The sequence below is a fragment of the Bos indicus x Bos taurus genome, chromosome 9 (genome assembly GCF_003369695.1).
Source record: "Bos indicus x Bos taurus breed Angus x Brahman F1 hybrid chromosome 9, Bos_hybrid_MaternalHap_v2.0, whole genome shotgun sequence".
In the NCBI taxonomy this organism is placed as follows: domain Eukaryota; kingdom Metazoa; phylum Chordata; class Mammalia; order Artiodactyla; family Bovidae; genus Bos; species Bos indicus x Bos taurus.
In genome coordinates this window covers 74,707,997-74,723,672 of record NC_040084.1, presented here as the reverse complement: position 1 = coordinate 74,723,672, position 15,676 = coordinate 74,707,997, and the positions used below count along the sequence as shown (strand labels likewise).

Sequence of the window (15,676 nt, the reverse complement as noted above, 5' to 3'; positions counted from 1 at the left end):
TGGGAGATGACACTGATGCCTATTTTTTTCTATATATAATTATATTTAGAACAAAAACTACATAGTATATTCAATTTTGTATAATTATGAGTGTTACTAAAGCAACATATATATATAAATGCACTGATACACACACATATGTTTGTGTATGTGCATATCTATATATACAGGTATACAGATATCTCTGTATAAATATACTATATATCTATATGTATACTATATATATAAATTATAAATGTGTCAATACATATATATACATGCACACACATATGGAAATATGTCTACATATCTCTGTCTTTACATTGAGATCGACTTAAGTTCCTAAGTCTTAAGGACCACACTTTAAGACCTTTGAAAGCACACTACAAAGTTCTTACCCTCCGCAGAGAATTAAAAATTAAAGAGTGATAAAGATAAATTTAAGAAGTTTTAAGTGTATGAAGAATAATTATATTTTGGAATTAGCATGGTTATGGCAATGGTTGTGTTTTCATTTTGGAAAGTAAGCCAGTATTTAAAACCTTAATGTATTTCTGAAACGTAGAGTGGAAATAACATACTGCATAAAAATCTGTACATGATTCCATTTATGATGATAAGATTAAAAGTACAATGGGTAAATTTCCCTTAGATCAGAAATTGAAGAAATTAAGATTGAAGAAATTTAAGAGTTCAGGTCAGGGACTCATTGCAGCATGAATAATGTTGCCGTGATAAACTTATCCTTCACATCTCAGCAGGAAAAGAACAAGGATTGCTTCACGCATCAACTCAGTGTAACAGATTTTATGAAGCAAATATTGATGGAACATGAACTGTGTGCCAGGTTTTGGGTTTGGTGCTGCAAGACACTCACTATGGAGGCTGAAAGTGGAGACAGCTCATTCATAATTGTCCCAGGAGACAACTGAGACATGCCAGAGTGTTGCTGGGGGGATGGGCAAGCAATTAAGCAAACAAACAAATTACAAATTAACGTAAGGCAGTGTCTCAAAGAGTGGGTAGCCTATCCCTCAAGTGGTCGTGGAAGGTTTTTCAGAGGAGGTAGCATTTACCTGAATGGCAGAGAAGAACTGATCATGCCCAGTGATAGTTTGTACATGTGGGGAAGCAGGTTTGTAAGTTGACCCAATATTACACATTATGAACAAGTCATCTATTGACTCAAGTACGCTGCTGTGTTTCCAGTGCTAAGTCCCTCTCAAAAGTTGAGTATTTTGGGCATATATTTCAATATGTTTGGCGGCTTAGGGCATATCTTTCCAGAAGTTTAATTCATGCTCCACACATACTTATGTTCACCTTTATGTGACTTTTAAAAAGTGAAACACAGAGTTGGCATTTTTATTTTTAAAACAAAAGCAGTAGAGATAATCAGAGAGAATTCGTCTAGATTTTGAGCTGTGTGTTTTTATAACCATGAAAACAAGTATGGGCTGAAGAGACCAGTCTGGTTATTTTATGACCATGCCTCATTGTTTTGAAATTTAAGGAAAGGTGGTCTTTCTCCTTCAAGAAGCAGGTTTAATTGTTTTAGAATTAGTATCTTATTAATAAAATACAATTGTTGCACCTAACGTGTCTGTTCTTGATCACAGTCTTTTTTATTTGCTTTGGATTATTAGGTATTTCAAACTCAAGATTGGCAGCAATCTGTAAATAGAAATTGCCGTAATAGTATTTCTAAACTTTATGTGAGCCAGCTTGGGAAATAAATGTTCCCATATTATTAGTGTTCATCATTTTGAAAAGGTGATTTTTTCAATAGTTGGTATCCTTTTAAAAAACACACCATCCACAGCCACTCCCCACATTCTTTCTCCCCACTGCAGGCTTGCTAGGTTGGCTCTTAGCTCAGGCCCAGAAGTGCCTCTTGCTGCTTACTTCTCCCCCCACCACCTTTTTTTTTTTTTTTGGTCACCAACAATGGGACATTGAAAAACAGTACTGCCTTAGAGAAGAGATTCCAAAAAGTACATTGAGACCAGGAACTTGGGAAAACTTCAGCATGCTGAATACCTTCAAGGATTCTGAAACCTCATCCCATGGGGTTTGAAGATAGTTGGAATCCGATTTTCTCTGCTATTTGCATGACTCTCATCTTTCTCTCTTTACCCACCTACTGCTCAATACACACTGAGACATCTGATACTCTTCCTCTCTCAGAATGTTTTATACAGATATGTTATTTCTCAATGCCCAGTCTTTCAGTAATAATGTGTTCTAGTTCTTATCTTATACATAAATACACATGATATTAAGGCTTCTGAAGGTACAGAACTTTATCCAGCAGTAGAGGAATAATATTCCAAAATTCCAATAGCGCTTTTCTGGTTTATTGGCTTCTCACCTGTTTGTCCTTACTTTGTGACTTAGAAGATTTTGAGCCTTCTTTTTGGTAGTTTTGAGTCAAAATGATTTTCAAAAATAGCAGTATTTGATTCTGTTGCTCTTTTACAACTCACTCAAAAGTTTAAGCTCTAGAAGATTTGAAAAGCCATCTCTTGATATGCTTGCCTTTCTTTTCTGCTTAGACATTGGCTTGGGTAAAAGGATTAGTTTGGTGAACCTGCTGTGGAATCTTGGTAACATTTTAGAAGCAGGGTATGTTTATTTTTACTCTTCCTGACTAGTCTTCCAATTACTGTTCCATGAAGGAGAACTTGTGAAAGGAACACCTTAATGTGCTTGATTTAAAAATCAAATTGCAACCTTTAGAGATTCTTCTCATACTTTAACTAGAAGTCCGGTCCAGTTTCTGCTTCATTACCTGAGATACAAGTGCCTCAGAGAATAACGTGTTCATAGATAATCAAGGGGGGCTGTAAGGACATTTGGTACTTCTTAGCTGTTTGCTACGAGGCAGTAAGTTGGCTCATGCAGGGGTCCGTGCAAGGTGGCCTGAAGCAAAGAGATGGTGTGCCAGCAAGTCAAGGACACTCGGGAGGGTGCTCAGCCCCCTGGCAATAATGGCAGGCCCTCTGGAAAAGGAGTCCGTGGACTGGCATCCTAGACACATCATAGCCCAGCTGTGTGACCTTGCCAAGCCTTACCTGACTCCTTACCTGTACAATGGAGACGAGACAAGATCCCTTCCATTAGTGGACTGTTGTAAACATATGACCGAAATTCATTCCTTGGCACCTGCACATAATGAATAAATGTTTACTCTCGTTCATTTAGTTCAAAGGATAAGAGAAGCAATGCATTCATTGTTCTCCATTGCGCTGACATGGAACATGTAACTGGGGCTCCTGGAACTCCCTAGAAGAGTGATAAATAGAGTTTTCTCCCCATCTCATTCTAGTTTTCAGCCCTCTGCTTTTTTTCTTTCTCTCTGGCTTTTTCTCTTAGAGGTCTCTCTCATTTCCTCAGACTCAGCCATACCAAATAATTTCCAGGTCTGCACTTTGGCTTGCAACTCGTGGATGTTATCACTTTAGAAGTACTGTTCCCCTTAAATCCCAACCTTTCAAAAGTGTCCATGTCACCCTACTCACCAAATCAGATCTCACCCTCTTAAATAAAGTTCATCTCACATTTTAACTAGAAGTCAGGCCCTGTTTATGATTCATTACCTAATATATAACAAATGCCCCCAAAGGTAATTTGTTCATAAATATTAATAATTAAGTCTAGTTCTGCTTCTGAATTCTTGATTTTTGTTAAGGATCCCATTCTCCTTTAAGGAACCCCATTTACGACTATGGAGTGGCCTTCAATGCCTTCTTCTTCCTCTCTTTCAATATCTGTAACCAGTTGGCTGGTCTCGATGATTCTTTCTTCTTAACGTCAAGTTCATGCATCCACTCTTGTGATCTGGTCTTGCTTTGTGGCTTCCCACCTAATTTCCTTAAATCTCATTTCTTTCTCTTTCAGTGCATTCTGTTTTCTGCCTGGACTGTCAAAATGCACAGCTTTAGTTATGTTTTCTTTCCTGCTCTGAATCCTTCCAGATTTCCCACTGCCCTGAACAGAGATTGAAATCCTTAATTTTGTATTCACTTCCCTTCCCTGAGCCCTAAGCTCCAGTCAGGCTCGCTTCCTCAGGGGCATCCAGTCCAACATCTCCTTTATTCTTCCCAGTTCCACTTGTGTTTGCACTGGTGCACCCTCACTTGGCATCATCAGGAACAGACAGAAGGTCATGCTGAGTGAGTGGAGAGTGGTACAGGCTGAGGCTAGAGAGAGAGGCAGGGTTTGGATAGTTAAGCCCTTGTAGGTGACAGTGATCTATTTTATCTTCATCCCAGGAGTAAGGGAGGGGACTTGAGCAGCTGAGAGAAGTCATCTGATATATGTTATTGAAAGAGCCATTTGACCGCTGGGTAAAAAACAGATTGATAGGCAAGAGGAGAAGCAGGGAGCCCAGGTAAAAGCCAATTACAATGGCTCAGGCCAGGATGTTGGTGGCATGGTCTGCAGTGCTAGCAGAGAAGATGGAGTGAAGTGAACAAATAGATATATCTTGGAGGTGGAATAGACAGCACGTTGGTAGTTTGTGGGAAGGTGGAGGAAATGGAAGCATCAAGGATAACTTCAGGGTCTCTTGTTCAGCTGCAAGTTTGTATCTAACTCTTTTGACCTCATGGACTGCAGCACGCCAGGCTTCCCTGTCCTTCACTATCTCCCAGAGTTTGCTCAAACTCATTTCCATTGAGTCGATGATACCATCCAACCATCTCATCCTCTGTCACCCCCTTTTCCTCCTGCCTTCAATCTTTCCCAGAATCAGGGTCTTTTCCAATGAGTTGGCTCTTCGCATCAGGTGGCCAAAGGATAGGAGCTTCAGCTTCATTCCTTCCAATGAATATTCAGGGTTGATATCCTTTAGGATTGACTGGTTTGATCTCCTTCCTGTCCATGGGACTCCTGAGTCTTCTTCAGCACCACAGTTCGAAAGCATCAATTCTTTGGCTCTCAGCCTTCTTCTATAGTCCAACTCTCACATTGGTACATGACTACTGGAAAAACCATAGCTTTGACTATATGGACCTTTGTTGGCCAAGTGATGTCTCTGCTTTTTAATATGTAGGGTCTCTAGATTTAGTAACTGAGATGTTAACAAAGCCATGACTGTGATTGAGTAGCCTGGACGGGATCAGCTTAGTCTGGCATCACTCACACTTTGGTGTCACATGGGCAGCCCTAAAATGTTAGCTCTTACCATTTCCATGTATTTATGCTGTGTCTCTGACAAGTTTTCTGAAGGCTGAGGGCTGTGTTTTAAACTGCCTTGCTTCACCTACAGCATATATCATAGTGCTGTAGCCAAGAGAATGGTGAATAAATATTTAAGGGATTGATAGAAACTGTGCCATGCCATATTTTTTTTATCATGTGTAAGTCTGAATTACTTGAAGTAAACAATTCAAGAAATTGGAGGAAATTTTCATAGATCATGAGTAGGAAATGAAGTTTTTTTTTAAATTTCCTTTCACATTTAGGCTTATTATTTAAAAGTCAGATCTGGGGTGACGTTAGGGCGGGGTCAGCAGGGCGGCTCGCCACCCCTGTCCTCCTCTCTCCGCAGATGTGCACTGGAAACTACACGTTTATCCCTTACATGATAACGCCGCACAGCAAGGTCTACTGCTGTGACAGCAGCTTCATGAAGGGCTTGACTGAGCTCATGCAGCCGAACTTTGAGCTGCTTCTGGGACCCATCTGCTTACCTCTCGTGGATCGTTTCATTCAGCTTTTGAAGGTGGCACAAGCAAGTTCCAGGTAAAGTTTAATAATGCCGTTTGGTAGTGATAGTGGAGTGTTCGTGTACTTAGTTGATGGAAGTCCCCTACATCCGAACCTGCAAGTTGTGAACTTTCAAAGATGTGAACGTGTGTCCGTATGTCCAGTCCAGCACAGGGTGGTTTACACACGTGGCGTACGTTGTCCCTTGCAGCTTGCTCTCCATTTCCTCTGCTGACAATCCTTCAGCTCTACCATCTCCCACCTCTCTCTCTCCTCCAGTCAGTAACTCTTCTTACCTCTTTACTTGATGCCAGTCTCTGTATGCCAGCTCTGGTACTATACTAATGTACTGTACTGTAAGGTTAAAAATGTTTTCTTATTTTTTGTGTTTTTTTTTTACATATTATTTGTGTGAAAAGTATCATAAATCTATTAAAGTACAGTACTATACAACCGATTGTGTTAGTTGGGTACCTAGGCTAACTTTGTTGGACTTAACGAACAAATTGAACTTATGAACACGCTCTTGTAATAGAACTCATTCGTATGTAGGGGACTTGCTGTATTTGTGCACCTTATCAGATGTTTCTTACATATAATACTCAGTCAAGAACCAGGAAAAATATATATAATATCCTTTAAGTGGATAAAATAGATGCACCTTAGTCTACCTTTTGAATTTTGTCCACTTTATTCAGAGGAGAACAACTTGAAATCAGAAAAAAGAAAGACTGTTAACTGTGTTATAGTAATGGTAGAGCTAAAAATATATTCCATGTAAGTACAGAAACATTATCTGAATAAATGTCCAGGGACTTTTAGTGTAAGGACAAGAACTCTCTAAAAATTGTTGAAAGCACTATTATATTTTAGTTAAGGGCAGTCATTTATGCTGATAAATGATGATGCTGGATCAGAAGGTACATGTTATATTATGTTCAAATTGTGGGCATACCTAATTTATTTAGAACAATTTCTACTCAAGACAGTAAAATGAAAAATAAAGTTTTAGCATCTTAACTGGAATACTGCAGGGTCTTGGACAACTCATTAACATGGAATATCTTTACCTTTAATTCTTCCTGGAGCAAGGCAGAGTGTAAAGTATTAGGATGCCCCAGTTTTTTAATAATACCAGCTAGATGAGGTGTTCATTCTGTACATCTTAGTGATCTGAAAGGTATGAATGCTGCAGGTGTCGTTCATTTCCTTATTGCTTCTCATTGAAATACTTTCTAGTATCGACTCTTAAAAATGTGTGTTTTTCCACCAGCCAGTATTTCCGGGAGTCTATACTCAACGATATCAGGAAAGCTCGTAACTTATATACTGGCAAAGAATTGGCAGCTGAATTGGCAAGAATTCGACAGCGAGTGGATAATATTGAAGTCTTGACAGCAGATATTGTCATAAATCTGTTACTTTCATATAGAGATATCCAGGTGAGAAGATGCTCAAAATCAAGTCTTGGTTATGTATCATTTTGGAGGAATAAGGGAGTGTTAATATCCAGTTTCATTTAGCTACTAAGTCACTCATGTTACTACATGTAATTTTTTATTGACTCTCCTAAGCTTTCCATCCAGAGATTTTATGATAAATGAAACAGACTCATATAAGTTAACCATCAGTGATTATGAAAGACTTATATAGTAAAGGGCTGCCTTCTTCCTCCAAAAGAACATAAAGAAAAATTTGCATGCATGGCTAATCCACAGACAGCTGTTGTATTCTGCTAGCCTCAGGCACACCTGCCTGTCACTAAGTGAAATCTTTGTTTTCGCAAAAAACAGACATTTTTAGAGCTTTCCAGATATATCTCTTACTCCTGGAATTGTGTTGCTTGGAATTGATAGTGCTGGATCTAACTAGCCAGAAGCGAGAAATGTACAATTGATTAATTATAAAAATAACTTTAAAAATAAGTAATGTAAAACACAGATATGCCATATTATTTTATTGGGATGTCTTAAAATTTTTAAATCACACTAAGAAGAATCATGGGGCTAATGGTAGAAAACCCACCTGCCAGTGCAGGAGACATAAGAGACTTGGGTTCTATCCCTGGGTCGGGAAGATTCCCTGGAGGAGGAAATGGCAACTCACTCCAGGATTCTTGCCTGGAGAATCCCATTGACAGAGGAGCCTGGCAGTCTATAGTCCATAGGGTAGCAAAGAGTTGGACATGACTGAAGCAGCTTAACACAACACATACAAGAATAATTAAATCTCTGAGTTGGGGATATGCTGTTGGATTTTTACAGTAAAATTTAAGTGACTTGTGGTTTCCTATTCCTACCCATTCAGGCTCGAGTAAAGTTTCATGTGGATAACAGAGATTCACATACATGGAGACGTGTGGCACTTAAGATCCCATAACTGGAGAGCCTTCTTATGTTGAAACCAAATATTTTTGTTACTTATAATAGAAGTTCTATCGGTTCCTCCATGTTCTTGATATCTTGGAAATTATCTCCCTGAAAGTAATTGACAACACCCTGTATACCGGGAATCTAGCTCCAGGGAGCAGTAAACCACCTGTACTGAGAAAATGTAGTATTACCATGCTAGAGAGTTCATTGTTTTGTAGGTCAGAGATGGTAATTCAGTATTTCCAGTGTTTTATCTATATAATGGAAAACCCTTATTCAGGCAAGCAAATGAACAAACAGTTTCTTCTTGGTTCTAGATTCTTTAAGGTACTAGTTCCTTCTTAATACTCTTCTTAGTTTCAGGCATCTGGTTGTTCAAAGGCATTTCATTGTCAAGACTTTCTCCCAAAGATTTAATTCTATGTTATTCTTCTCCTGTTTGAAAGGACTATGATTCTATTGTGAAGCTGGTAGAGACTTTAGAAAAGCTTCCAACGTTTGATTTGGCCTCCCATCACCATGTGAAGTTTCATTATGCCTTTGCACTGAATAGGTAAGAAGAAAAAGTGCACCACCCCCCCACAATGTGCCTAACGTATTACTTGTTAACCTGCATGTTCTTTCCATGATATGTTTTTCATGTAGCCTTGCAACCACTCCTATTATAAGGTATTGTTAATATTTCTACTTCAACCATATAAAATATAGGAAGCATGCATTCTGATTTTGTCTCACTTTTCGCGAGTAAAAGAAGTACCCTCAATGTTTATATATCTGAATTCTTAAAATTCTTTTGCTTCTCTGTCAAAGTTTGTATTTTCTATTTATATATATTTTGGGGATTTTTAGAATTACATGGATGTGATATTGCCTTTAAATAGATTGAATGCCAAGTGGTTATTTACATAAAAACTAACTAGAGTAGGGATAGTTATATCTAGGGGAACATATTCCTAATCAGAGAAGATGTTCACTGAGATTGTTCTGAATATACCTAATTATTAATATAATCAAAACTCTGTGGACCACATTTTAGGTCATGCGTCCATGAATTTTCTAGGATCAGGACTAACAATGCTGCTCCCAGTCCTGCCTCTGTGCTTTCTGTCAGCATCATGACTGACACCTACCTCAGTGCCACTTTCTACCCAGAGTCACCGTGGAAGACCATCCCTACTCTGGCCATAGAGAGGCCCAAAGCACTAAACTGTCCAGAACTTAGTTTTGCTGTTCTCTTCTATGGTAGAGAGTTGGATATGTATGTAATTACTACAGTTGAAGAGAATGATACAGAGAAAAAGAGAGGGGAGCCTCACCTCTATTTTTCATTTGCCATGAAGTCTTAATTATTTTACCCTTGAGGAAACTAAAGTGCTTGAGTAATTTTTCTTCAAGGCTCGTAGTTATGTCATAAAACAGGCTCAGACCCAGAGCAAGCTGATACTGGTACTTATATTCTCCCTCACTTAGTTCTCCTGCCTTTGTCTCCAAAGAAAAGTCAGCATGCTCTTCAGCCAGATACTGTGTCTTTCCTTTATTCATCTGCCCAAGCTCTACAACGTGCTACCTTTACCAATATGATAATGAAAGTCAATTTTATCTCCCCATTTATTAAACATTTTTCTTTAGATTTGGCAGAAAGAGATGAAAGCTCCAGAGATTATCTGTTCCAACTGGTTTTCAAATAAATCCTTTTTGAAAGATGAAATGAAAGATGGAATGAAATATATTATATTTTGAAATAAAAAGTGAAAGTCCATAAGAGCCTCTTATATTTTCTTTTATCTATATTTTGTCTCTGTTTTTCCTAAAATAGAACAGAATGAAATGATAAATGTATTTGTATGGAGCATTATTCTAAACTGAAGGCGTTTAGTACAGAGTGTAAAAAGGAATTTCATGGACAGAAAGATTTAAAATAGTAATTGAGAATAGAAATAACTCTTTTATGTAACAGTTTTATTGAAATATAATTCACACATCATACAATTTTATTTAAAATGTATGATTCAATGGATTTTAATGTATTTACAGAGTTGTGTGACCATCAATACCATGAGTTTTAAAGTATTTATATTACCTTTCCCAAAACCACCCACACCCTGTCCTGCTCCAATGGAGGCAGGATACTCTCCCATTCCTCCCAAATCCAGACCTAGGCAACCACAGATCTCTTTCTGTCTCCATAGATTTGCCTATTATGGATATTTCATGCAATGAGATTGTACAATATATAGTCTTTTTGTGACTGGCTTCTTTCACTTAGCATAAATGTTTTCAAGGTTCAATAAATAACTCTTAAGAGAATTTTTATCTTTGAGTATGTATAGTCTGTACATACTCACCAGTTTTAAAATGAGCTATATAAAGCAGCTTCCTTAGATGATTGATTGCTCAACTCAGGTTAGTTTATTGGTATTGTCTATGGATTAGTTAGGAGAAGGCAATGGCACTCCACTCCAGTACTCTTGCCTGGAAAATCCTATGGATGGAGGAGCCTGGTAGTCTGCAGTCCATGGGGTCTCTGGGAGTAGGACACGACTGAGAGACTTCACTTTCACTTTTCACCTTCATGCATTGGAGAAGGAAATGGCAACCCACTCCAGTGTTCTTGCCTGGAGAATCCCAGGGATGGGGGAGCCTGGTGGACTGCCGTCTATGGGGTTGCACAGAGTCGGACACGACTGAAGCGACTTAGCAGCAGCATGGATTAGTTTGCTCAGTGTTTTGGAGCAAAAGCCACTGGAACCTATAGCATCAGGGTTTTGCCCCTGTTTGGATTCCTTGACTCTGCCCCGTTCACAACCACAGGCTGCATTCTTAATCTCACTCTGTCAACTTGAACCCACACAGAGTCCGCAGGGAAACTGGAATAACTGTGGACGGATAAGCACAAATCATCACATCAGCAGAAAACCAACTCAAAATAAATCCTTTTTAGATGATTAGACATGAAGTAGGATAAAAAAGAGTTGCAGAAGACTTTCAAAATGTAATTATTGGTTTTATCCTGCCAAACTTATTAGTGTGAATCAGTGTATTAAACAGACATTTTAAAAAGATGATTGGCCTAAACTGCTTCTGTAGTCTATACAGAAAGAGTGATGTTCCCTTTCTCTACCTTAGGAGAAACCTCCCTGGAGATAGAGCAAAAGCTCTTGACATTATGATTCCCCTGGTGCAAAATGAAGAGCAGGTTGCTTCAGATATGTATTGCCTCGTTGGTCGAATCTACAAAGATATGTTTTTGGACTCTAATTTCATGGACACTGAAAGTAGAGACCATGGAGCTTCTTGGTAAGTGTACAGGGTAAGATATTTGGTAAGTCCATGACACAAAAAAATCATTTTTAAATGAGTATTAAATTATTGTTTTCATTCTTTGATTGTATATTATAAAATAAATCTTAGAATTTATAGATTTAGTAAATAATTTTGATGAAATTCATTTAATAAGGCAGAGTAAATTGGGGTAAATTGGATGAAAAGATAATGGTTTAAAAAAATAGAATTTTTAAAAGATGTAAGTATAATACAATAAAAATATAATTGGGGAAATTCATAAAATTTTATAGAAAGACATGAAATAAGACCTGAATGAATGGAAAAATAAACCAAGTTATGTGGATGAGAAGACTTGATTTAAAGATGTTAATTCTCTACAGCAGGACTTTTCATAAAATTCAACAAATTGATTCTACAATTTATTTGAAAAAATGAAGGGTCTAGAATGGGCAATTCTATTTTGGAGAATGAGGTGGAGGGACTTGCTCTCCCAGATAAGGCATACTGTAGCAGTGTAACAATTCAGGTATACAGTATTAGTGTGAGTGAAGTGAAGTGGAGTGAAAGCCGCTCAGTCGTCTCCGACTCTTTGCGACCCCATGGACTATACAGTCCATGAGATTCTCCAGGCCAGAATACTGGAGTGCGTAGCCTTTCCCTTCTCCATGGAATCTTCCCAACCCAGATGTCGAACCCGAGTCTCTCGCATTGTAGGCGGATTCTTTACCAGCTAAGCCACCAGGGAAGCCCAGTATGAGTGCAAGCATAGACAAATTGGGAGATTGGGATGGACATATATACAGTACCATCTGTAAAATAGATAACTCGGGAGGAGGACATGGCAACCCACTCCAGTATTCTTGCCTGGAGAATCCCCATGGACAGAGGAGCCTGGTGTGCTGCAGTTCATGTGGTCGCAAAGAGCTGGACATGACTGAGTGACTAATCACACAGCACAGTGGGAACTTGCTGTATAGCACAAGGAACTCAGCTTGGTGCTCTGTGGTGACCTAGATGGGTGGAATGGGGGTCGAGAATGGAAAGAGTTCCAAGAAGGAGGGGATATATGTATATATATATGTAGCTGATTCATGTTGTACAGCAGAAACTAACAACAGCATTGTACAGTGATTATCCTCCAATAAACTGAAACAGTTAATAAAACTCTAAGACTGAAGACAGAGCCTGAAAGAAACAAACTAAAAACAGAGCCTGGTATATATCATTTTGTATGCATATGACTGGTTTCCCTGGTGGCTCAGCTAATATGACTAGATTTATGGTATGATATGCTTCATGAGGGCAGGAGACCAGATTTCATCCCTGGGCTGGGAAGATCCCCTGGAGAAGGGAATGTCTACCCACACCAGAATTTTTGCCTGGATAATTCCATAAACAAGGGAGGCTGGCAGGCTACAGTCCATGGGGTTGCAAGAGTCGGATGCAACTGAGCAACTTAGGGCTATGCTTCATGAGCCAGAGGGGAAAAAATGGACTCTTTAGGAATGATACTGGAAAAATTTGTTTACCTGCCTGTAAAAATAAAAATGAATCCCTAGTTTAACCCACACACAAAAAGATAAAATCCAAGTAAATTAAAGATCAAAACATTTTATTTGGAAAAAAATTTATAATAAAATATACAAAATGGATTTATGACTTGGAAAAGGAAAAATTATCTTAAAAGAAGGCTTAAAAATACCATAAACCATAAGATATTGGGGAAACTAGAGCCCATTAAAATTTGCATCTGCTTATCAACTCTTTGGGAAAGAGTAGCTCCTATGGCACTGACCTTCCTGCTGATAACAGTTATAAACATTGGGAAAACACTTTTAAAAAAGTTTGAAAGCACCAAAGAGTGACTAAAAATAGAAACTGGAGAGCTTTTGATTCTTAGATGAGGAGTACTGCATTAGATAAGATCCACATGTATATGCTTTTTCCTTTGGGGGAGCTCTCAAATCTGCAGGCTTAGGGAAGATACAACTCAAGAAGAAAACCGTAGTCTTACATGGTTGAAGGAGTTAGTCTGAGGCTGCCAGTTCAGTTCAGTTGTTCAGTCATGTCTGACTCTTTGTGACCCCAAGGACTGTAGCACACCAGGCCTCCCTGTATATCACCAACTCCCAAAATTTACTCAAACTCATGTCCATTGAGTCGGTGATGCCATCCAACCATCTCACCCTCTGTCCATCCCCTTCTTCTCCCGCCTTCAATCTTTCCCAGCATCAGAGTCTTTTCAAATGAGTCAGTTCTTCACATCAGGTGGCCAAAGTTTGGAGTTTCAGCTTCAGCATCAGTCCTTCCAATGAATATTCAGGACTGATTTCCTTTAGGATGGACTGGTTTGATCTCCTTGCTGTCCAAGGGACTCCCAAGAGTCTTCTCCAACACCACAGTTCAAAAGCATCAATTCTTCAGCTCTCAGCTTTCTTTATAGTCCAACTCTCACATCCATACATGACTACTGGAAAATAGATTTGACTAGTGCCTGGAAATTGAATGATAGATCCCTTACATGAAGGAGCCACAAAGGGAGCCCAAAATATGCATATAAGCCACCTTTCCATTCTTGGCTGATTCCTGACATCTGCACAGGTGTGGTAAAACTCAAAGGAGTCCAGCAGAAATTAGGAGCTAGAAGGCTAGAGCTGAACCAAGATTTCAGCAGCTGTGCAATGGAGGAGAGACAGAGTTTGGGGTTTGAACCTCACCAAGTTAGAGGGGCTTGATAAACACGTTGAGCTTTCCACTGAAACTCCAGTAGGTCCAAGCCTTCCAATTAAAAAGACCACATCCAAGGACTAAGGAAGGATACTAAAGTGAAGAGGAAAACCAATTAAGCACCACCTTAATAAAACCCCAAACCGAGACTCCACATAAACAAGGTGAGCTGACCATAACTTAGATGCCTGTTGGAACAAAACTCAATACTCTTAAGACGAAGATAACAGAATCTGAGCTATATGATGTATCACCCAAAATACCTACTACACCATCAGAAACTACTAGATTTGTGAAGAGAGCAAAATGTGATCTGTAATAGAAACATCAGTCAACAGGAATATACTGCAAATAAACACATGGCAGAAGGATACATAGAGTATGATTTTGTTTATAGAAACTTTGAAACCAGTCATACACATCTAGTAAAAGTATAGATGCTTAAATGTACATCATAAATCCCCAATTCAGTGTAATAGTTACCAGTAGGGAAGGAATAAAAAGGGATCATGGAATGTTGCACATGCAGCTGCAAGAATATTTAAAACATTTTATTTCTTCAGCTGAGTGGTGGGTATGTGGGTAGAAAGTGTTGCTTATATTATTCTTCTGTACGTTTTAGTCTCTAAAATGTTCCCCAAATAGTCTCTGATTCTAAAAAAAAATATTAAAGGAGATTGACTTACAGAAAGAGACAAATACTGTATGATATCACTTATATGTGGAATCTAAAGTATGACATAAATCAACCTATTTCACAAAACAGAAACAGACTCACCGACGTGGAGAGCTGACTTGCGGTTGCCAAGGGGGAGGAACTGGGGAAGGGATGGATTTGGAGTGTGGGATAAGCAGATGTAAGCTATTTTATGTGGGATGGATAAACAACAAGGTCCTACTATGTAGCCCAGAGAACTATATTCGATGTCCTATGATAAATCATAGTAGAAAAGAATACGTATACTTGTATAAGTGAGTCGCTTTGCTATACAGCAGAAATTAACACAACATTGTAAATCAACTATACTTCAGTTTAAAAAAAGGGCAATTGACTTAGTTCAGGCATTCCTTAGTAATGGCCATAATATTATTTAAGTTGTGAAACAGAAATCTTAACATTTCAAAATCTTGTGTCATCCTACCAGCTTAGCAAGGGACTGAAATTGGGATAATGGATTATAACCAGGGAAGAAAATTTGGGGACAGTGACTTCCTGGATTTTCATGGACAGATTTGGTTTGGACTTTTAAATTTGAATTATAAATTTTTATTGCAATCAACAGAGAGTTTTACCATTTCCCTTAACCATTTTTTTTCCTGCTGTTATAAAAGAAAAATGTAACTATACAACCTTTTTATTACCACAAGATTTCTTTAAGAAGAAATTCTTCTTTAAGAAGAAAGAAGATTTCTTGAAGATTGTTAATTGTAGGAGAATTAGAATCTGATATTTAGAAGCATTGTGCTGGTATAAATGCTTTGATTTAATGGTGATAATGAAATGCATAGATAATCTTTGAAAGTCTGATTTTCATGGTCAGTGAATTAAAATGGAAAACATCTCTTATGAAGTTCATGTGCCTCATGCACGGGAATAGAAG

General features: G+C 38.4%; 1 protein-coding gene across 1 annotated transcript in view; it reads left to right on the top strand.

The window, feature by feature from the left end:
- MAP3K5 (mitogen-activated protein kinase kinase kinase 5) overlaps positions 1 to 15,676 on the top strand; it is a 228,988-nt gene that overhangs the window by 86,251 nt on the left and 127,061 nt on the right. The window contains exons 4-7 of the mRNA XM_027551670.1: positions 5,534 to 5,727; positions 6,965 to 7,133; positions 8,510 to 8,616; positions 11,190 to 11,360. Coding sequence (XP_027407471.1) covers positions 5,534 to 5,727; positions 6,965 to 7,133; positions 8,510 to 8,616; positions 11,190 to 11,360 — 641 coding nt within the window. The remainder of the gene's footprint in view (positions 1 to 5,533; positions 5,728 to 6,964; positions 7,134 to 8,509; positions 8,617 to 11,189; positions 11,361 to 15,676) is intronic.